General features: G+C 41.5%; 1 protein-coding gene across 1 annotated transcript; it reads left to right on the top strand.

The window, feature by feature from the left end:
- The first annotated feature begins 8,735 nt into the window (after positions 1–8,735).
- On the top strand, positions 8,736–23,739 carry LOC126412079 (piggyBac transposable element-derived protein 4-like). Its single transcript, XM_050081524.1, has 2 exons — positions 8,736–9,584; positions 23,680–23,739. Exons 1-2 carry the CDS (start codon positions 8,736–8,738, stop codon positions 23,737–23,739), a joined length of 909 nt encoding a protein of 302 aa, XP_049937481.1.
- The last annotated feature ends 319 nt before the right edge of the window (positions 23,740–24,058 follow it).

Genomic DNA, 24,058 nt, shown 5'->3' with positions numbered 1-24,058 from the left:
TACTTTCCCATATTTAGTGTGGAGATGGCTTGAACCAAAATAAGAAAAAAATATCCGGTAAACATGGACTCTAAAACGCATGACGTAAGAGATATGAGCAGAGGGCTTTCGGTAAAAGAGTTGTGCCTCACAATAGCGAAGATGGATAAGTGCAGTTTAGGCTTCATGATTTTTTTCCTTGTTTTGGTCCATACTGTATCACCCCTGAAAGTTTCTCGGTGGACTCTCGCTCACCCTGTAAAAATTACTAAGTATTCAAAAATTCCTCTAAGGCAGTGGTTCCCAGCCATCCTGCGACCATTACCCCTGAGTGCAATCAGTCATTAGCTAGTACCTCTTTCCTTCTCCCCCTCACCACCCCCCCCCCCCCATCTCCCTCTCACCCAGTCATCAACTTTAGCAACTAACCAAACTTTAGAAAAAAAAAAAAAGAATTTTCTTTGATCTCTTTTATATTCCAAATGTAGAAAAATATAAATTATACTGAGTTTTTGCAGTTGTTTTATTAAACTATATACTAATGACTCAATGATGCAATTAGTGCTGCTTATTTCTAACAACCTTTTTTATAGAATGATGTATCATTTCTCAGTGCATTGTGCATGACACCGAAAATTTATTCTCATAAAGGAATATCTATCAAGGATAGACACTTGTTACTAATGTATTTCCTCTGCACTAATCCTCTCCCTAGTGACAGCTGCTTCTTCGCCCACACCCTGCAACCTCCCCCCCCCCCTCCCCCGTCAATTAAAATCAAACAAGTCAAAATCCGTGCGCTATATTCCCATTTAGAAATCACTTGATTGCTGGACTCCTCATTTCTGAACTTACAATGCTCTGCGTCTGGCCAAGTGCCACTAATAATTATAATGATTATAATACTGTGCACACTCCACAGCAGTGTAGTAGTCCTTAGGCAGTTACTGTCGAGTTGAACTCTCAATTATTTCATGTACTGTTGTGTAGGGAATAATGAAGAAATTTCTGGTTGAATTTTCACGAGATATTTAAGCATATGTGAAGTTTTAGTCTCAATTGTACTATCATAAATGCACAGTACAAAGTACAAAGTATGTGTGAAGTAGATGGACTATATGAGGACCTCAATACATTTTTTTCATAAGCAACCTCTACGACACTATGTCACATGTTAATTCCAATATTTAAAAAAATTATGGTAGTATGTACACAGTATTCTAATATTACTAAACAGTGATAATAGTCATGATTTAAAAAAAATATTTTAGTTTCGTAACACAAACACAACTGAACACATTTGTTTTTACCATCATAAAACTTAATTTCACCTCTAAGGAGTAGTTACCCCTGTGATGGAAACACTGTTCTATGACATAGAACGAGTTAGTAAGGGGAAACATTTTTAATCTACATCCAAGGGAAGATTGTCAAAGAGTTTTATAGTTGCATATCTCACCCGTTTCTGTGCAGAAGTTAGATCCATTACATTGTAATACCGAGCTTGTGTCCTTCTAGCGTTGTGAAAATCTCTGTTACTGTCAAATTGTTAATTTCAAATATCGTAATCTAAAAAAATGTATTGTGAGGTTGTTATTAATATTCCTGGCTACCTAAAGAAATGCCTGAAATATGTACGTCTCTGAACCCTACACAATTCTTACTTTCTTTTTTTTGCAATGAATACTTTTTGTCTAAGTCTCTTACTGCCTTCTTCGTTCCCAAAGCTAACTACTGTCTTTACGCCAAAAGCAGTCGAATCTAAACGTTTTAGCAAGTCTGTGATATGCTTTCAAGTTTTCATCAATATGCACACCCAAGAATTATAACTTTCTACCGTGAATGAGGTGTTTTTTCCCAAGTTTAAACCTTGTTGTGTGTTATTCTTTAGGATGCGTCGGGTATGCGCGTCATTGGATAGTTTCTCTCGAATGATTCTGATTGATGAGCTACATCGACAGCCGGAAATGCATACTCTATTTTAGTACTGGGTACGAATTTAATACTAATGTTGCGAATGAAACGACCAGGAAATAACACACAGAATTGATTGCTTGGTCGGCGGCGGGAAAGGAGGGAGGGGAAAGGGGGCTAAAGACGTATTTCCGTCATTAGCTACCACCCTCTGGAGGAAGTGGTGAAAGGGTCCTGTAGCCACCTTTCATTAGTCCGGTAGCCCATTTTCACTAGCATTTCTCTTTCTTTTACTTGTTTCTCTTTTCTCATAATTCTCATAGTAGTGTCGTTGAATGAATATGGTTGTGTGTCACGTTTCTAGACGGTGGCGTAGTCTGCTGCAGAAAGTCTGCGATAGTTGTACAGATTCAGCAGCAGTTGTACAGAATAGCCAACTCTCGAAGTGGTCAAGTAGGCAAAGAAGTTTGCGCTACTTGTGAGAAATCCACCTTCGCTAGGTTGGTGGCGGAAATGACATCTTTGGGTTTTCCGGGCCACGCGGAGGTGGAAGAGGCTGGAGATGAAAAAGGGAGGCAGTCTGCCGCCGGTACGGGAAGCGTCCACAGCTGTGCTCCAGTCGAAGAAGGGTGAATTAGACTGACCGCGTGGCGCGTTGTTACTTGGTGGGGGGAGAGCTGTTAGCTTTTGGTCTCGCTTTTCAACTCTGAAAGATTGCTTTGCCTTGTCGCAGCAAGGAATGCAAAACTTTGGCAGATTTTTCTTTTAGTAAATTTCTATAGCAGACTTGGATCCACCGGAAGAGCGCCACACAAAGGTGTCGATAAGAAGTGAACACTCGCTTCTGTATGAATGTCTGTTTGCCTTCCGCTGTGCTTGTATAAGCTTTCATCTTTCTAAATATTTATAGCTTTCCCGTCTGGTAAATTTTTCTTGCTTTATGTATCTTTCGTCCGACCACGTGGTTGAACATTAGAGTTTGTTGGGCTACCGTCATCACTAACTGTCCGGTCTCATGTTTGTTTTAAAGAATGTTAACTGTTCATGATTGTGTGATGTGATATTGTTGCAACTTGGCCACGATACCTAGAAACTGCGTCTCCACAAACCACGTGGGCACGCAGGTGTACTGCGAAACGTGTACCGTTTCACGAGTTATTGCGATCAGTTATCAGGCAACAGCAGTTGTATGAATGATTCACACCAATGATTTTAGGTGTAGATTATAACGGCGTATGTATCGATGCTTTTCTTTAATGTTTTAGGAATTAATGTTATCAGTAATTGTGTACATGCCTCACATCCATATCTTAGGAATAAACGATTTTATACACAATTTTCTCTTGCATTCCGAGGTTACGTTTTTGCACCTAAGCCACTCACCTCGTAACTTTCCTGTTAGCACATCCAATGCGTTTCCTTAAGCACAGGTTCAGTGATTAGTTTCCCCTTTTATTTTGAAACAAAGTCTTATTTTGAGGTGTGTTGCTGGGAGCTGATCTTCTGCACAGTGTTCATGCATGTGCTATTTTATCTTAAATGGTTGATTCTCGTGGACAGTGCACGGGAAATACCTATGAGCGATATCACGACGTACGCATTTTTATGAGTTTTTGGTCTGTGATCAAATTAATTTATTTTCCGACTCGGCCAAACCTTTGATTAGTTGTATGATTGGAGTCGATGGCGACCCTAATCTTCTCAGGTTAATTTCACACTCAATAAGCATTTCAATTCCCACTCTTAGCGTAATAACCCGTAGAAACAGGTTAGTTACAGTGGCGTCAGCCAGAGATTTGATCAAATTGACAAGGAGGTAGAGACAGTTATGGGATGACTTGGATATACTGCTAAAACTGGGAGAAGTATCGTGGCGTCTAGACTTGCAATACTGGTTGGCCGGTTACTACCCTCAAAAGGACAGGATGGAGTAAGAAGTTGAAGAAATTCAGAGGCAAGCAGATTCATCTGCATACTCCGACGTTCACTTATCACGATAGCGTGAAAGATGTTCGCAGAATTGACGCAGTAGCATCATAGAAAATGTAATTTTTTTCGCATAACCTGTCGGACTAGCATAGCGATTTTCTCTGGCTATACAATATAGTTAGTGTAATGAGCATACGAATAAGGAATAGAATGACACATACAGAGACATATTAACTCTTCCCACATCGTGTGATTAATAATGGTCCAAAGTTGTCTCCTACTACATTGTAATGGCATCATGGAATTCCCGACTGTTTACTTTGCGACCGTGGTGTTTCCGACCAAAAATACTAGCCTTGGCTGAGGATCTGGTCAGAAATGCCAAGGTGCAAAACTAGCTGGTCGGAAGTGCCACAGTACCTGCCGCACCTAAAAACCGGTCGGAAACGCCATGGTTGGAAAGTCCACGGACCAAAAGTAAACAGTGGCTTGCGGAGGGTAATAATTGTTATGTAGTTACATACTAAATTATTGTTGTATCAAAAGACTGACACAGTTAGTGGTCACTCTTTAGTATCAGTACGTAAATACCTATCTTCACATTATTGGGAGTTTCCATTATTTCGTCCATATTTTGATAAAAAAAAGTGTTCTGTCAAAGGAAGGGTCCTGTCTCCCTCACTCCCTTTCTCTCTCTCTCTCTCTCTCTCTCTCTCTCTCTCACACACACACACACACACACACACACACACACACACACACACACACACACGCTGAATATAGTGAATTATGAATGTCTTTTCTACCTCCCCCCATCCCACCCCCACCTCCCCCACACCCGTCACCAATATACCTTACCGTAAGTCGCAGTTTTAACAAGCGTAAGTGTCAAAGAATTTAAAGATAACAACAAAATAATAATATGAAGACATTTAGTACATCACGCGAAAAGCATTTGATCAAAAATTTGAGAAAAAACGTTTCATGCAGTTGAATTAAGAATTATAGTATAACAAAATTTGACAACAATAACTAGTTAATAATTTATATGTTATAAAGTCGAAGAGTGCTCTCAGCATTACCATTCACTCTGAGACTGTGAACACAGGTCTACAGGCTAAGCCTATGCTAGTATATCAGTGGTGCGAATGCTGTACAATTCTGTCATTTCCATCTACATTCCTTAGTGCAGCATCTTTATTCTCCTGCCTCGGCTTCCTGTGAAACGGCAGCTCCACCAGACTCACGAAAAGTGTGAAATTTGTTGTTGGGAGCAGATGCTGTCCGCCTGAGTGTGAACGCCTTTTCCTGGTTGGAATGTTTTCTACAGCTGGTCATGTAGCAAACCAAGCCAGGTGGGCTAACCCTCAGGAACACAACTAAAAAGTACGCTCTGTTAATCGAAGATTGTAATTTTTTAGAATGTCTTAAGAAACTTTTAGTTCTCACAGTAAGGTAACAAAAATCATGGGATGCCTCCCAATGTCGAATCGTACCTCATTTTGCCCAGTGTAAAGCAGCAACTCGACGTGGCACGGACTCAACGTGTCATTGGAAGTCTCCGGCAGAGGTATCGAGCCCCTTTAGCAGTCCATAACTGCGGAAGTGTTGCCGGTGCAGGATGTTGTGTACGAACAGACCTCTTGACTATGTACCATAATTGCTCCGTATGATTCATGTGGGGTGAACTGGGTGGCCAAAAATTCGCTCAAACTGCCCAGAATGTTCTCCAAACGAACCGCGATCGTTTGTGGCCCGGTGATATGGCGCATTGCCATGGGAACATGAAGTCTATGAATGGCCGCAAATGGACTCAAAGAGCCGAACATAACCATTTCCAGTCAATGATCGGTACAGTTGGACCAGAGGACCCTGTGCATTTGATCTAAACACAGCCCACACTATTATGGAACCACCAACAGCTTGCACAGTGCCTTGTTGACAATTAGGGTCTATAGAATGAAATCCAGACCTTCAGCTGCTTACAGGCGTTGATACGTATCAACAGGGACAGTTGAAAATGTGTGCTGCGACCGGGAGTCGAACACGGGATCTCCTGCTTACATGACAGACGCACTCTGCGTCTGAGTCATCCAGGACACAGAAAAGAGTGCGGCTGCAGGGACGTATCTCTGGCACGCTTCCCGTGAGACCCACACTTCCAGCTTACTGTCCACACACTACGTTTGTAGTGCTATGCCCACTATACTCATTACTCGCGGCAGTCAGTCTACCGATTCACGTAAGAGTTCGGGCAATGTAAGTGCATTCGCACTGAGGATCATTGGCCGGTAAGCCATATATATACCATACCATCTTATCTATACCACACCATCTTATCGATACCATACCATCTTCATACAGACAAGGCTCACCGGCCAATGATCTTCAGTGCGGATGCAATGACATTGCCCGAACTCTTACGGGAAACGGTAGACTGACTGCCGCGAGTAATGAGTAAAGTGGGCAGGGACACTACAAACGTAGTGTGTGGACAGTAAGTTGGAAAAATGAGTCTCACGAGGAGCGTGCCAGAGATAAGTCCTTGCAGTCGCAGTCTCCTCTATGTCCTCGATGGCCCAGACGGATAGAGCGTCTGCTATGTAAGCAGCAGATCCCAGGTTCGAGTCCCCGTCAGGACACACATTTTCAACTGTCCCCGTTGATATTTACCAACGCCCATAAGCAGCTAAAGATCTGGCTTTCATCGTAATTTCATTCTTCGAGAGCTGCAAGATCACCAATGGTATCGGACATGTCCGAAAGATCAAAATGGTTCAAATGGCTCTAAGAACTAAAGGACTTAACATCTGAGGTCACCAGTCCTCTACTTAAACCTAACTAACCTAAGGATATCACACACATCCATGCCCGAGGCAGGATTCGAGCCTGCGACCGTAGCAGCTGCGCGGTTCCGCACTGAAGCGCCTCGAACCGCTCGGTCACAGTGGCCAGCCCGAAAGATGAAATACCATTTTCATATTCATATTAGGGTCTATGGTTTCGTTGGGTCTGTGCCACACTCAAACCCTCGCATCAGTTATTTGTAATTAAAATCGGGACACCTGATCAGGTAACGGTTTTCCATCCGTCTAGCGTCCAGTCTTGGTCACGGGCTTAGGAGGGGCGCTGCAGGCGATGTTGTGCTGTTAGCAGAGAAACCTGCGTCGGTTGTCTGCTGCCATAACCCATTGACATCAAATTCCGCCGCTCTTTCGTGATACGTTATTCGTGCGTCCCACAGGTTTCTGCGATTATTTCACGCTGTGACGTTTGTCTGTAAAGCTGACAAACCTGCGCGAAGGCCGCAGCTCTCGGTAGTTAAGTGAAGGCTGTCGGCCACTGCGATGCCCGTAGTAAGAGGTAATGGCTGAAATCTGGTATTCTCGGCACACTCTTGACTTTGTGGATCTCGGAATAATGAATTCCCTAACGATTTCCGATATCGAATGTCGCACGCGTCTACCGCCAGCTACCATTCCGCGTTCATAGGTTGTTAATTTCCGTCGTGCAGCCATAATCACGTCGCAAACGTTTTCACGTGAGTCACCTGAACACAAATGACAGCTCCGCCAATGCGCTGCCCTTTTATACCTTGTGTGCGCGATACCACGCCATCTGGTATGTGCATATCCTGCATATTCCTATCCCATACCTTTTGTCAACGCCTTGTATTCTACGAAAAATAGGTAAAATTTGTAAATTAAGAGTAAAAATATAATCACTTTTAGTAGAAAGTTGTTTGAAGAGTGTGGCATGACCTCCAAGACCTTCTTTGGCCCCCTAGGATTTCCGCCTGTGATGAGATGCAAAATTCAGTGACTGGCGTTAAGCCTCACACATAATCGTAATTCCCGTTTTATCTGATATTGTATTTTTCCTGCCTTCTCACCTGTTCACGAACTCTGCCACGTAATATCCTTAAACGCGATCCGCAGTTTCGCGGTCAGTACACCCGCAATTTTGCGCTGAAAACGGCGGTCGGAACACCCAGCGAAATAACCTTTGTTCTCAGCGGGATTATCTAGTAACGTCCAGCGGTTTTATCAGTACAACTAGATGTAAGTGATTTCTTTCATTAAAGGTATCCACAAAAGTAAGTCACCACACTGAGGTGCTCGGATGCAATAGAAAGGCGAGGTAGCCCACAGCAATGCTAGGTGGAGCACCAACGTTGGTACTACAGCGAGAAACCAAGTGGCGTCGCTATCTAGCTAAAGAGTAGCTAACCACACTGCCATGCGACCGAGTATAGCGTGCGATCACCAGCAAATTGAATGAGTCAAGAAACAGAAACACTCAAAGAAGAGCCAAATGTCTGTGTTCCAGTCTATAAGATATTTAAGACTTTTAGTGCCTGTGTTGTTAACTCTTTGGAGCACGGTGGTATACATAGTATACCACCTTTTGAAAATTTTCTTGGCTCTTTGCACAGTGGTTTAACTGCACGACCACCACTCTAATATGCTCACCTAGTTCTCTACTTATCAGACAGATGGCACTCACTGCCTATAAGGAATCAGTTCCCGCCAAGAATTGCATAGATTACAACTGTGAAAGCTGCGTGCTGAGTTGTGCATGGTTTTTGCGTGTGAATAGTGGTTTATAACGAATTTCTTGTTGCGCCTGTGTTTTTTCCATATCTTGGACGTCACAGCTACGGTATGAACCCATGTATACATTCATATGCACAATCTTCCGTTATTTATATACAATTTATTTTGGTGGTATATTATTTGTACCACCGTGCATGTAGCAGTATTCTATTGCATTTCGTTTCCTAGTATAAAATTCGAAATCCTCCGCTACAAAGTTTAGTTTTTAATTGTGTTGTGACTTATTTTAGCTCTTTCTCCATTTTGTTTTGCTTACGTATTCTTTACTTGGATTCAGGCTGTTGTTTGAAAATGAAAATGTCAAGAAGAGGCTTACGAGATGAAGAAATCGAACGATTATTGTGTGAAATTCCATCAGACGAGGATTCCACTGTTGACACCACAGATGACGAATCTGATTATGAAGCAAGCATTGTTGCGGAGGCTATTGTGTCGTCTGAAGGCGAAGTTTCAGAGAGCGAGGAAGAAAGTGAGTCCACTCCGCCAAAACGCGCTGCTGACACAGCGCCAACTTGGGGACAACAATTCAATGCTACCTCAGGAATGCAGTTCGACAGTGAATCAGGACCAAGTGCTTTTATTAGGGACATTGATGATCCAGAACCTATCGATATATTCGAAAAAATATTTCCAAAAGAGCTAGTTCAGCTAATCGTTTTCCAAACAAATTTATATGCGACGCAATCTGGCAAGTCTTTCACTCCAACAACTGACAATGAAATACGAACTTTCCTGGGAATCAACATTTTGATGGGTATAAAGCGTATGCCAGCATACAGAGACTACTGGTCTAGTGCCCCAGAACTTCATGATCGTTATATTGCATCTCTGATGGCAGTAAATCGGTTTGGATGGTTACTGAGGAACATTCATCTGAATGATAACACATTGCATCCAGAAAAAGGACACCCAGGTTATGACAAACTGTACAAGCTGCGACCAGTGATCAAGATACTATCTGAATCTTTTTCCAAGTGTTACCAACCCAGCAAACACCTAGCAATTGATGAGTCAATGATCAAATTCAAAGGCCGCAACAGTATGAAACAATACATGAGAGATAAACCCATAAAGCGTGGTTACAAAGTGTGGATGCTGTGTGACAAGACCTCTTACAACTTGAAATTTGATATTTACACCGGAAAAGTAGGTGACACAGTGCAAACAGGCCTTGGGGAGCATGTAGTGCTGAGTTTGTCCTCTGAACTCGTAAATAAAGGCCATTATCTTTATTTCGACAACTATTTCAATAGCTATAACTTGTTGGCTGGTTTACAGCAGAGAAACATATATGCCTGTGGGACAGTTCAACCAACAAGGAAACATTTACCCAAATTAAAAACAGACAAAGAATTAAGCAGAGGTGAATTTGACTGGAGGGTCAGCAACTGTGGCATCCTCTACTTGAAGTGGAAAGATAAGAGAGCTGTTCATCTCCTTTCAAATTTTCACAGTCCTGAAGTTACTACAGTGACTCGCCGTGAAAGAGATGGTTCACGCATAGAGCTACCTTGTCCTCAAGCAGTGATGGATTACAATGCACACATGAACAATGTCGACAAGTTCGACCAACTGAAAAAATCATATGAAATAAGCCGGAGAAGTAAAAAGTGGTGGCACCGAATATTCTTTCACCTGCTTGATGTCAGTATCGTCAACAGCTATATAATTTGGAAGGAACTAGGCGATAGAGAAAAAATGACTGCCAAAGTCTTCAGGATGAGTATCCTGCAAAGCTTAGTAACCCAGAAAACACCATTGAGGCCATCTAGACTTCATGAGAGTCAAGTCCACGTAAAGAAAAACAAGCCATATGTTTCCTCACGCCAGCGTCTCGACAATTCATCCCACCAGCCAGAGCGTACTACCGCCAGACGTTGTGCGAAATGCAGTACAAAAAAGAAGCAAGTGCGCACTTTCTGGATGTGCGCTGAATGCAAAGTGCCTTTGTGCCTTAGCAAAACAAAAAGGTGCTTTCAAGATTTTCACAAAAAGGAATAAGAAACATATTTTATTTGTAAGGTTTGTAATTTGATTTTGTATTGTAAATGACCAATTGCCAGAAATAAAATTATTTTACATTAATTATACTAATTATTACTGCTTAGAGTAGAATTTAAAGGTGAGTTACAAGCACAAACCAAGATATCTCAAAAACTTTAGGTACGGCCCTAAGTGGCATGGTGGTATATTATATATACCACCATCTAAAACCAAAATCAATACAATAAAAAATTTTAATTCATGTTTTCCTTTATTAGCAACCCCACCAGACATAGAAAATGCATGTTTTATTAAAAAATTAATTAAACATAAAATCTGTGCATCAAAGAGTTAAGAAGAAAGATGCAATGTTCCTTCGAGTATGCATTCGTTTTTCTTGACAAGACAGGCACTGCAATAGCTTATTTATCCGCCGATACCAAGCGTTGACTTTCAGTTAAAATGTCCTCCCCCGTACGGGATTCGCATTATATCTGTACGAGAGGTTGTGATGCAGGAACAACGATGTATGAAAGATTGAGTTTGGGCATGAGTTGTGCGTTGACAGCCAAAGCATTTCATATACCCCAGTCTGTAGCTGATAAATTACAATCACGACCTAATACTACAACATGACCAGGAAATTTACGCGAAAGATTCTCCAAGTTTCCTCTCAACTGTTCCGCCAGTACTGTTGCTGAGGCAGAGGATCTCTAAAAGCATGCCATGGAAATGTTTGATCCACATTTAACAGTTATCTTCATCCAAATCATTTAATACAGACATAGAATGTATGATAATTTAGGTGAAGATAAGTGTTAAAGGTGGATCGAATATGGATCATCGGACACTTTTACAGACGCAATGCATCTTCAACACTAGTGACAGAACAGTCAACAGGAAATGTGGAAAATATTTACCTCAAATTTTCCGGATATTTTATAGTATTGGGTGGAGATTTTAACTTACCAGCTATAGACTGGGAGATTTAAGTGATTAGAATGGTTAGAAAGGACATAGAATAATGTGAAATTGTTTTAAGTACTTTATCCGAAAATTACCTCTGACAGAAAACCTCTGACTCGCGATGGAAACATCCTAAACCTGCTGGAGCAAACAGACACGAACTTTTCGATTCAGTTAGTGTATAACAGGGAATCAGTAATCAAAAGGCCGTTACAGCATCACTGAATACGGCCGAAAATATGAATACAAAGAAAGGCAGTAAGATCTTTTTTGAGCGTCAATGGACGAAGTTGAAGCGCGGCGCACAACACACTTTAGACAAGTATGTACCGAGCAGAATTGTCTGATCAAACACTGCGACAATAATGACATTGAAACAGAATGACACAGAGAAGGTCAAAGTACCAAATGTCTTTTGCCAAGACTGTTTCACAGAGCAAGTGTAGGGCAGAGACGCGGATTTTAGGAGGTGGAGGGGATCGGGCTTGTTGTACACTGAAAGTCGAACATTACTTATTACAAAAGTTTATTAATTTTCAGTAGTCCAACAACCATTTTTATATATTGGCTGAACAGTCAGCACCGTGCCCTACTATTTCATTTATTTTGTTGAGGGCAGCTGTTAGTCTCTTTCTTTATTTAAAATCCAACAATCATTAGTTAATCAGTTTCATTTACACTGAAATACTTTCGTTTTGTTTCCTAACAATCACTTACAAGACTTTATGCAAACACAGTATCACAAAAAATTTAAATGACAATATGAAAACAATTTTTTAAAACAACCTCCACTGAACACATTGCCTTTTAATCTAACAAGTTGAAATTTAAAACATCCTCAGACAATACCAGGAGCAAACATGACTAAGTCTCCTGAGCGCACTTCACCACTTTTGATTATTAAGAATCAGATCATACAATTATCAGTTATTCCCCAAAGCTGTAGCACATCGGCTACTTTAATGAAGACAGTTCTATAAACAAACAATTCCAGAGAATACTTGCCATTAAATTTCCTCAAGTTAAATCAGTCTACCAAAAGCATTTACGAGAGCGCTTGATAACAAATAATTTAACCAAAACTCACCCAGAAAATGGGTTTGCGGAACACACACTCCAACAAAGGCGACATATGTACACTAGAGGCCATTAAAATTGCTACACCAAGAAGGAATGCACATGATAAACGGGTATTCATTGGACAAATATATTATACTAGAACTGACATCTGATTACATTTTCACGCAATTTAGGTGCATAGATTCTAAAAAATCAGTACCCAGATCAAAAACCTCTGACCGTAATAACGGCCTTGATACGCCTGGGCATTGAGTCAAACAGAGCTTGGATAGCGTGTACAGGTACAGCTGCTCATGCAGCTTCAACACGATACCACAGTTCATCAAGAAGAGTAGTGACTGGCGTATTGTGACGAGCCAGTTGCTCGGCCACCATTGACCAGACGTTTTCAGTTCGTGTGAGATCTGGAGAATGTGCTGGCCAGGGCAGCAGTCGAACATTTTCTGTATCCAGAAAGGCCCGTACAGGACCTCCAACATGCGGTCGTGCATTATCCTGCTGAAATGTAGGGTTTCGCAGGGATCGAATGAAAGGTAGAACCACGGGTCGTAACACATCTGAAATGTAACGTCCATTGTTCAAAGTGCCATCAGTGCGAACAACAGGTGACCGAGGCGTGTAACCAATGGCACCCCATACCATCACGCCGGGTGATACGCCAGTATGGCGATGACGAACACACGCTTCCAATGTGCGTTCACTGCGATGTCGCCAAACACGGATGCGACCATCATGATGCTGTAAACAGAACCTGGATTCATCCGAAAAAATGACTTTTTGCCATTCGTGCACCCAGGTTCGTCGTTGAGTACACCACCGCAGGCGCTCCCGTCTGTGATGCAGCGTCAAGGGTAACTGCAGCCATGGTCTCCGAGCTACTAGTCCATGCTGCTGCAAACGTCGTCGAACTGTTCGTGCAGATGGTTGTTATCTTATCGTGCAGATGGTTGTTATCTTACAAACGTCCCCATCTGTTGGCTCAAGGATCGAGACGTGCCTGCACGATCCGTTACAGCCATGCTGATAAGATGCCTGTCATCTCGACTGCTAGTGATAACGAGGCCGTTGGGATCCAGCACGGCGTTCCGTATTGCCCTCCTAAACCCACCGATTCCATATTCTGCTAACAGTCATTGGATCTCGACCAACAGTGTCGCGATACGATAAACTGCAATCGCGATAGGCTACAATCCGATCTTTATGAAAGTCGGAAACGTGATGGTAGGCATTTCTCCTCCTTACACGAGGCATCACAACAACGTTTCACCGGGCAACGCCGGTCAACTGCTGTTTGTGTATGAGAAATCAGTTGGAAACTTTCCTCATGTGAGCACGTTGTACGTGTCGCCACCGGGGCCAACCTTGTGTGAATGCTCTGAAAAGCTAATCATTTGCATATCACAGCATCTTCTTCCTGTCGGTTAAATTTCGCGTCTGTAGCACGTAATCTTCGTGGTGTAGCAATTTTAATGGTCAGTAGTGTATTACACAGAGCCGTCTTGTTAAACCAGGCAAGACATATGCATCGTGATCTGTAACTGCGTTCTCACATATGCAGTCAAATATATGTATTTCCGAATTACGGCTAGTTCTCACAAACAGTGCTATTCCTTTTGTATTAAACAGAAGAATCATTGCGTTTATCGGGCTTAAACCATTCCCTAGGCGGTGTACTTGAGAGATGTGGTGTTAGGATGAAATAACTATATTGTCCTACAGATGATCAAAACTATCTAACATGACATCAGGACATCTTTGTGCAAGAGGAATGCTACCCGAGCTGTGGTGTTGCTACTGTACACAGCAATAAGACTGTTACATCTCCATTGTGTACTGATCGTGGTGATTACTCCCTCGTAAGAAGTTGCTGCTTCTTCGTGTGAATTTTCCTGCAGCAGTGTGTGTGCGTGGTACCTCAATGCGTCGGGTATCAAAAACATTTAAGTCGGTTTTTCTTCGCTCTGTTTCCTAGCGAGACAACACCATCCATCAAAACTGATACCACTACTATTACTAATGATATGCACAACTGACATTGGAAGTGTGATTGAGGGTACGTACGTTTCCCAATTAAAAAGACGTATAAAATCCATTAATTTCCTAAGGGACTGAACAACAGTCTCCAAACTTCATTCAATTTGATTTATAAGTATCTCGAGCTGTGGACATAGAATGATGATGCCTTCCTAGGGTACAGGAATAGTGTAGAAGGAAGTAGTTCGATCATTTTAAAGTTTATCACCGTAATGAATGAGGTAACGTACTTGCAGGGTGGTTATGTGCCTGATGTTGGACAAATTATCCTCAATCGCAGTATTAAGAGCGTTGCATTCCGCACGACTAATAGTTCAGTAAGCGTATGGCTTAACAGGATAGCATTTTAGGTGCAGAACTGTGTAATCATTGGAATGTGTGTTTATGCTCTATGAACATTTCTCCCATGCCGATACCTTCCTGGTACTGACTCTGGACAGTGGAATAATGCTTCAGAATTGATTGCACGGTTATTTTAAGTGAAACGTTTCAAACTCCGTATGTCTGGACCTTCATGATGTATGAACCACATGTTTAATCTCAACCGCCTGTTATAGCAATGCAACACCTTCATGTCTACTATACACCGATAAGAGGTCCTCCTTGACATGCACACTTATGTGGAGACCTTGTGCTTTTGGACAGGTGCCTTGGGTAATATTTGTGTTGCAGGACGAATTGGTCAAGGACAATGTGGGAAGGAGCTGTCAATCTCCCGCTTTATCCTACAAATTCGACAATATTCTGTGACGCCCATCCACACAGGGAAAGATGGCCAGTTGCAATCGTAAATTCTGCACTATGATCGATGTTCTGGAAATAATGTAGATAACCTCTTTGTGTCGGTATAGGACGCTGCCTGGTATACTCGGGTGTGTATGGTCGACTGGATGTGTTGCACAGTCATCTAGCTGCATTCGCAATGTAGTACAAGGTACTTCCAAAGTAGTGGAGGGGTGATTTAGGGATAGTGCAGAAACTGGGAAGCGTTCTACCTTGTCATTGACAGGCATTGAAATTACGGAACAACAGGTAAAATTGCTAATATTGATCTCCCTATCAACTGCGGTGTGTATTATAGTACATCGTCCCTGTTAATAAGAAAAGCTAATCAATAGAGTTAGCCCTTTGACAGGATCTGACCACCTGTTGTGTCTAATGGATAAGTAAATCAGACTAATCAATTATTTCCCTAAGATCTTACGCGGTGGTTAGAAATAAACACAGTATGAATATAATTATACTGAAGCTAGGACACCTCAGTTCCAGGTTCATTTAGTAGTTTAAAATATGTACTAACGGTCGCCAGCCTATCCAGGCAATGAAACAATGAAGTATTGGAAAAGCAGAAGTATGAATTTTGCCTACTTTCTTGCTAGTGTTGAAATTGCTTCTTCAAATAATATCACTCAACGTAAACAATGTTGGTGCAGGCACTGGAATTATTTGACTACGACACCCTTATAAATTACGTTTTTAAAATAGAAAAAGCCCAGTAGATAACTTGAAAGAAGCAAAAAAATTTGGCCAGGGGAGACCTTTTGAAAAGCACTTTCCATAACCAAAAAACTTAAATACTAAAATACTTAGATACTAAAGCACACACTTTTTAATACTGAATATTTCACTTCAAGGAAACCTCTTTCTTACTGGAATTTAGTGTCCTATACCACTGTGGCGCCCTTAGTGGCATATTTATATATTGTTTTAAAATTTTGACTATACCTGTTATGTATTCGGGTGGAAATATATTTTATTGTGGTTTTAATGTTTTGACTAGAGCGATGTCGCTCAAATTTCCTTTTAACCGCATGTAAGGTAACAGTTTCTTCTGAAGAAGGTGCCCCTAGTTGGCGTTGAAAACTAGTTAAAGAATTTTAAATTCTATTTGCAACCAGTTGGCTGGAAATTTGGGACATTGTAATTAATTACGGTTGCTGATCACAGCCGTGTTCAAAACATTAATATTACTTATTCTGAAGAGAAGTATGGTGAACTCAGAGTGTAAATTCAAATTTTTCTTGTTAACTGATTGTGAGATCTGCGCGATTTCTGTCTGCCACGATAGTTAATAGAATTTCTTGCTGTACGCACGAGCTATTCCTCCCGTGGCGGTACATTGGAGTTTGAATGTATAGTGCGAGAGCACTCACTGTCCTCCCCTTATTTCCGCTCACAACAATTGGACGGTACAAATTGTCTGGTATAAGTGTTTATGAGAATAAACTTTACAACTTGCTCAGGCAGCGCGCCAACTGCGGCTCCTGGCTTAGCTGAGAGACAGACACGCCCTTCCGCTACGGGGTCTCAGAGCTACCAAAGGCCGTTACAACGACAGGTAATCTTACCTGTGTGCACAAAGGACCTGGGAGATCCAGTTCCGCAAGCAGGTTGCAAGGCAGACTATACTGGACAGTATGACCTACCCAGTTTGGAAGCAGCCAGTAGATGGCACTTGGAGTGAGCTGCACAGTCCAAACAGTTCCTTATGCAAAGACTATCTCTGGGCGCTTTAAAATTGTTTATTCTAAGTGCAGGAAGGTGAACCCAGTACATAATTTGAAAGTTGTTTTGGTTGATTCCAAGTACGTATGTAATGCTGGTTCATTAGTTGCTGTCGTAATATTAGTTGTTTCTTAAAGCTAAAAGAGGACTGAAAGTTTAAATTCAGATTTTCCCGCTCATTGATCTTAAAAGTTGTATTTAAAAAAACCATTGTGTGATAAAATTGTTTGTCGACTCTCTTGTAAGGGTAACTGGGGGTTCACCTCTTGAGTTTTCTATTTGAATATTTGTGTGTAATAAAATCATGAAACTTTGTTCGTTGGAATGTTATTACGTATACCTGTAGAACTGAGCACCACCACTACATTGCTACGTCACAGTGACGTTTCCCCACAGCCAATGCCACTCCCTCTAAATATTTTGCAAAGATTTTCTGTGGGCGTGTCCTCACATCTGTTTAATCAGCTAAATTCCTTGTCTTACGTGTCGAATTGTTTGTTAGCAACTACTGTTGGTTTTTCCATGACGCCATGTTGGTAAAAGATACAGATACTTGCCCAAAAATGTTCCATTAAAACATCTTTCCGTTCTAAGTTTCTCCACTGCCTTCAAATTCTGCGAGCTGTTGAGTGTTCAACGCGTTATTATCGTCGTGACTTCCAGTCAAAACTTGCAGTCTGGTCTGTCCCATAACTACGTTCGTTAGGAAGCCTGGAAGTCTGGGGTGGCTTCTCTGGTGAATACTTGTCTCCGAGTCGACTTTTTTCCCATCATACAGACACATCGCAATTTCTAACAGTTAATTCTATGTCACACCAAGATGCAGGTGGAGCACTGCCTTGTGTGGGCAACACTTATTAGCTGAATCATGCAAGCACACTTAATGCTGCAATTGTTTTCTTCAATGTACTACTCTATCCATTAGCGCCATAACTATCAGTGTATAACCATCATAATTATCATCGTCATGATAATAAATGTAACCAATAGCATTACAACCAACTTGATAACCATCAGAATAAACATAATAACCACTACCACTACCACAGTCACTATAACCATTGCAATCAACATTATCATAATCACCAAAATCTTAACCATGACAATCAGTATCATCACCATCACAACGACTAGCATTAACCCCCCCCCCCCCCCCCACTACCATTATAACCATCACCAACATCATAACTGTCATGATGCATTTCATGACCATCACTGTCATAACTCACCATCATAATCATCACCAAAATATAACCAACAAATGATCATCATTAACATCATCCTCACAATCGTACTGTCATCATGATAACCACCGCCACTACCACCACAACCACCACCATCACTACCATTATCATCCATTCAACATCCAACTGTGGTTGCAGTTCACCTCTAGACACCTACATTCTTCAGCAATACACGCCTGTGTTGTTTCATCGTTTCATGACCCACAGGGTCTGCTGCAGCGTGCCAAACTTCACACGGACCAGTTGTGTGGTCTGTGTGTGGGACAAGGCTTGGCCTTTGTAGGCTTTGCCCGTTCCTTTCCGGGAGTACTCAATACGGCGCAGTATTTTATTTAGTATTTCGATGTGGCATTTCTTGGTCGGCACGATTCTCTTCATTTCGGCAGAGTCCTGGTGTCAGCACTGTTTACACTTCGCTATTGGTGCGTAGTATGAAGGCTGGTCACAGGCCAATGACTGTTTGCACAAAAAGATGCTGTCTGGCGGTCTACCGTCACAGGCCTCTAAAAATGAACGGGAATGACAGAATACAGGGACGGGGACTCTAAATATATATAAGCTACTGTCTGCGTCTGTCTGTATGCTGAGAGCTTGTACCAGTTACAAATTATATCTTCAGCGTAAAAAATAATTAAATAATAGTGATTGTCTGTGATCTACGTTGTTGATAAATGTGGAATATAAAATCAAGTCGTTCATAGCGTGGCTGCAGCGTCATTCGAATGGGCACGTTCACGGTTCAGACAGTATGGTGTAGCGGTGGGGGAACTGTGCAGAGTCACTGAGCGTACTCTTGCCGGGGCAAGGTTCGTAAGCCCAATTCTTGGCCACCCCTGATGTATCACCTTCCATCACATCGTTGTTACTGTTACATCTACTTCATTCATAAAAAGAATTCTTTGGTCCATCTACTGTCTATCCAATGTTCTAGATTTTCATTATAGTCAAAGTTAAATCTTCCACTCCAGTCTGATACCTGATAGCCTTTTTAAAATTTCCCGTCATTCCTAGTAGTAGTTCACAACGTGCATTGTAGCTTGTTCAAACCTCAGTTGTTGTTTTTCGTATCAAAAAATCCAAGTTTCACTTTCACATATCTAAACTGATGATTCACAGAGGTGAACATCACTGAAAACTTTTATTTTGTGACGCATAAGGAACTTAGTTTTGAAAACGGTGTTTAGTTTCCTAAAAGCACAGCAGGCGGTACTACTAGTCTGCATATTGGGCTCACTGTTAATCCAGTCGTTGTAGCTCTTTCTTTCCAAAGCGAATGTGAGAGGCTGTAGTTGTCCTCTCTTTAAGAAGAGTTTAATTAAATGGTGAAAGCTCTGTTTCCCGACAGTCCGGCACCGAAGGCATAGCGTCTGCTGCTTTCGACATTGTGTGTCCACATTTTGACAGCTGTGGGACGTGCTTGCTCTTGGCTTGTGTGGGGCCACAGTCGGTGATGGATCCATCAGTTCACCCCAAATTTTATTGGTAGCTCAATGGACAGCGTTGAACGGCGAAGCTATAAAGCCGAAATTGTCTCGTTGTAAAATCAGTTCCTTGGTCACCCTTAGTTAGCCACGAACGACGTCTCCGCATCACATGTGAGCAGGTGTTCCACACATGGTGAACCAGTTCCGTCATTGTTTCCTTGCTGCACATTCCATTCGCTCAATTCTGCTGACTAGCTTTAGCAGAGCAAAGTTTTCTTTAAAATGCGTGTGAGCGTTTACGCGCGCGCTAGTGTGTGTATGTGTGTGTGTGTGTGTGTGTGTGTGTGTGCGCGCGCGCGTATGTGTATGTGTGTGCACCAGTGTGTTGTTCCATATAATCTTAAGGCACGCTTCACTTACAGCTAAGTGCTGTCTTTAATACAACGAACAAAGTTTTCGTACCCAAGATGCTCTCACTACAAAATGCTTTAATGAACTCCTTTCCTTATTTTTTATTATAAAAATAACTTTTATGTGTTTACTAACCGCAGCAGGAAGCAGTTCCCAATCCATAGCATGTTACAGTAAACAGTAAAGCAATTACAATAAAAAGTCCAGATTGCTTGTGCAAGAGATAAATTATATAATCACGCTCGTTGTGCGTGACTTAATTTCGCAGGTTCGAATCCTGCCTCGGGCATGGATGTGTGTGTTGTCCTTAGGTTAGTTAGGTTTAAGTAGTTCTAAGTTCTACGGGACTTATGACCTCAGCAGTTGAGTCCCATAGTGCTCAGAGCCATTTGAACTTAATTTCGCCAGCTCAGCGACTCTTCCTGGAGGCCTATTCGTGCTCCCAGCTTCTTCCGCCTCTCCCCCCACTTTAACACAACCTGCCCTAAATACACAAACTCTTCAACTGATCCTATGACCCCCTTTAATGTATTCTATTTTCTTTTAAATGTGTTCATTGTACATTATTTTAGCATCGAAGTTGTTGCTTTTTATCTGTTAAGGCCTCTCATTCGCTGTTAAAGTTGCTCTGCATTAGATGAGAACTATAAAACACGAGGATGCGTCAGAAATGTTGCAGTATCAGGTATTCCTTCTTCGCTTTCCCAGTTAAGGAATCTGAAAATTTTATCTAGCCCTGCAGAATTCAGTTTTTCTGATATGGAACCTTCTTTCTTAACCTCCCTGTCGGTTCTGAAGTTGTCGCTACCATGGTGTGGTCTAATGGAAGTTGTGGCATTGACGTATAGATTCTTCAGTATACAAACATAGGAAACCAAATTCTTTTTTCTCAGGAACTGTCAGTACTGATTTAGTTGAAACTGAGTCAAAAGGTTTCTGAAAATCTACCAGTCTTACGCAAAGTGATAATTCTCACTCGACGCTCCAGTGGATTATTTTATTTATGGTTTGCAACCAGTCAGTCTCAGTATGTATACTTCTACAGCTTGCCTTTCTTTGGTGATTAAAATACAATTTTCTATATGCAGCTAGCAACACGTTTCGTGAATAACGTGTACAGTATGGAGAGGAGGCTGATGACATACTTTCTTTTAAGGAAAGAGCAATTACATCATTTTTCCAGTTTTGGGGATATGTCTTCTACAGACTACTGCATATTTCTCTTGTATTTATATTGGTCCACCTTCTACCTAGTAAAGCTTCAAGATTTCCAATCAAATTTCCCTTCGTTAGACTTCAATGGATTCGTACACCTCATTTGGTATATTTTTCCTAGAATGTCATTATTTTAACTGTTTACAATCGTCCACTGCGCAAACTGTTAAGTGAGTCTTTGAATATCGTACAACCCTGCCTCTTGTTAGTTTCTGTTACATTTGCCACAAGAATTGATGAAAACTGGTGTCTACCCAACACATTTCTCCGTTTTGTTTCGTGCATACTCTTTCTGTTTCCAGTTGTTTACCACATTTTTATTGTGTCATTTGATATCCTCACCAAAGCATTTCCGAATAGTTCATTTCCACGATTTCATCACGTTCTTGACAGCATTTGCTTGAAATACCATGTCTTTTATAATTGCCTTGTTTCACATGAGACTGCTTTCTTTTACGTTCCTCATAGCTACAACCATCTTTGCTGTTTACGTAAGTATATTTATCAAATAACAGCCGCATATGTGTATGGCCTTTTAACCACGTTGTCCAGGATTCTGTACTAGTAGCTTAACTTCTCAGTACATTCTTCCACACTTCACAATGCGGCAAAAGTGCCAGTGTTTACTTTGCTGGCTTGACATCCCTGGGGGGAAAGGTAGGAAATTAAATGTTGTAGCTCGAGACAAGCGGTTGTTACCAGCATAAAAGTTCGGGTAAAGAGGTAAGTCAGATCTTTTGTCCTCTTGACGAAACAACATCACACGCTTAGTAGAAATTTCGTCAAATATCAACTCCCAGGACGAGAGAAAATGAAGTATAATTAAAATTAATCTTACAGGAAAAGATGGCTTTACACTGTTGACTGCACAAAGTGCCCCTCCGGTTTATTTACAGTAATTATGGAGCTGACTTAGATAGCTTTTGTCTTCAGAAATTAATTTAACGGCACGTACAAGCACTTGAATGTTTGCAGTATCGGGTCGGTAATGAAAGGCTGCCTTTCTATTACCCACTTCCAAACAGAGAAAGTTTGATCGAGAACGCCGTAGAAGTCGATGAGGCCGAACAAACTTGTCTGTAGCTGCAAAAGTTGCACAGTAGAGGCGTGTGCGCTTGCGGTAATGGAAATGGGCGTTTGGCGCCATTGGCCGGGAGGCCCCTTACGGGGCAGGTCCAGCCGCCTTGGTGGCAGGTCTTGTGACATTTGACACCACTTTGGGTGACCTGTGCGCCGGTTGGGGATGAAATGATGATGAAGACAACACAACACAACACCCAGTCCCTGAGCGGAGAAAAATCCCCGACCCAGCCGGGAATCGAACCCGGGCCTAAAGGACGGCAGTCCGTCACGCTGACCATTTTGTTTGTTTGTTTGTTTGTTAAATCTCGCTTTTATTCGTTGCATCTGCTCGGGGCGGACGTCGTAAGACATCCGTTTAAGTTCGTTGTTGATCGAGTAACTCAGTTTTTTTTTTATTACAGGGGGCAGCTAACCCACTGACCGAACACGCTGAGCTACCGTGCCGGCAATTCAGCTATCGGGGCGGACTGCGCTAGCGGTCATCCTGTTTAAGTCAAGTTAAACAAAGCTCTTGCTTAGAGACACGTGGCACTGTAAAATTAAACGCAGGCTCACATTTAGTAAGACCAAATGATGTAGTTTCAAACGGTGGTTTTCTTAACTGATTATGCGTTAGTGAAAAATTCAGGATTTCGGTTGATCTTAAAGTTGTGGAAGCAAAATGTTTCATTGTAGGCAGAACTAAAAATGTTCACAAACTTCGGGATATTTGATTAAGACACCTAGAATGAGGGTACTGCATGGGACATAAATATGTTACGTCAGATGACGTGAGCTTTAAATACCTCGCATTATCAAAGTTTTACACCGAAACATGAATATAATAATGTTGCTATTAACAAATCACTTTTCAAGAACTTTTTTCAGAGTGTGTGGATTGTCTCTAAATTTTATAGCGACACAATATTCGCTATTTAATTTCAGCTGAAAAATTTATCGATATTAAGCAAATGGTCAAATGCAAAATAGCTGCTAGCATTCACCTCAAACAGAAGTATTTCTTCGTCTTGGCACTTTCGAGAAGTGATTCACTACTTCCTCTGGAGAGCTACAGTACACAAGGAGGAGAACGAGACCACTCGTTGTATTTGGTTTTGTACTGTTTCTTAGGTAGATTTTTAGACTTTTAAACACGAAAATATCCTTTCTGTCGTTGCTGTTCAAACTGGAAGGGTGATTAGAAATCCGAGCAAAGTTCTAATATTAGGGGAAAAATGAGTTGTATCACTCCAACGCCGTCAAAGCGTTCTCTGGTCTTGTACTTGGTTCTTCTTTAAGTCATCTTTTTGTTTGCAGATGGAAAGTTCTCTAACTGAAGGTTCTAGCAACATTGGAGGTTCTGGTAACACTGATTGAAAAAGTCTGGCAGACTCAGCACATCTTCGGTACTGCAATTCATGTATTCCCTCTGAATTATGCTTTGAAAGGATTTTACTGATTTTTGTTGCTTCTGAAACCTGACATGGAGCTGGTTTCTTACATGATGGAAGAGAGGTAAGACTACGTTTCATCTGTAATATTTCTGTGGGCTACTAGCAGAACTCATGTCTCGATAATCCATTGGGGACACAGATCTCAGTACTGACAGTGTTGCTTTAACTACTTATGCAAGCTTTAAGGGATCTTTAAGTGGATTTTTGAATTATTTACTATTCCATACCATTTCTTCTAAGAT

The sequence above is a fragment of the Schistocerca serialis genome, chromosome 1 (genome assembly GCF_023864345.2).
Source record: "Schistocerca serialis cubense isolate TAMUIC-IGC-003099 chromosome 1, iqSchSeri2.2, whole genome shotgun sequence".
Classification (NCBI taxonomy): Eukaryota; Metazoa; Arthropoda; class Insecta; order Orthoptera; family Acrididae; genus Schistocerca; species Schistocerca serialis.
This window is presented reverse-complemented; position numbering and strand designations above follow the sequence as displayed.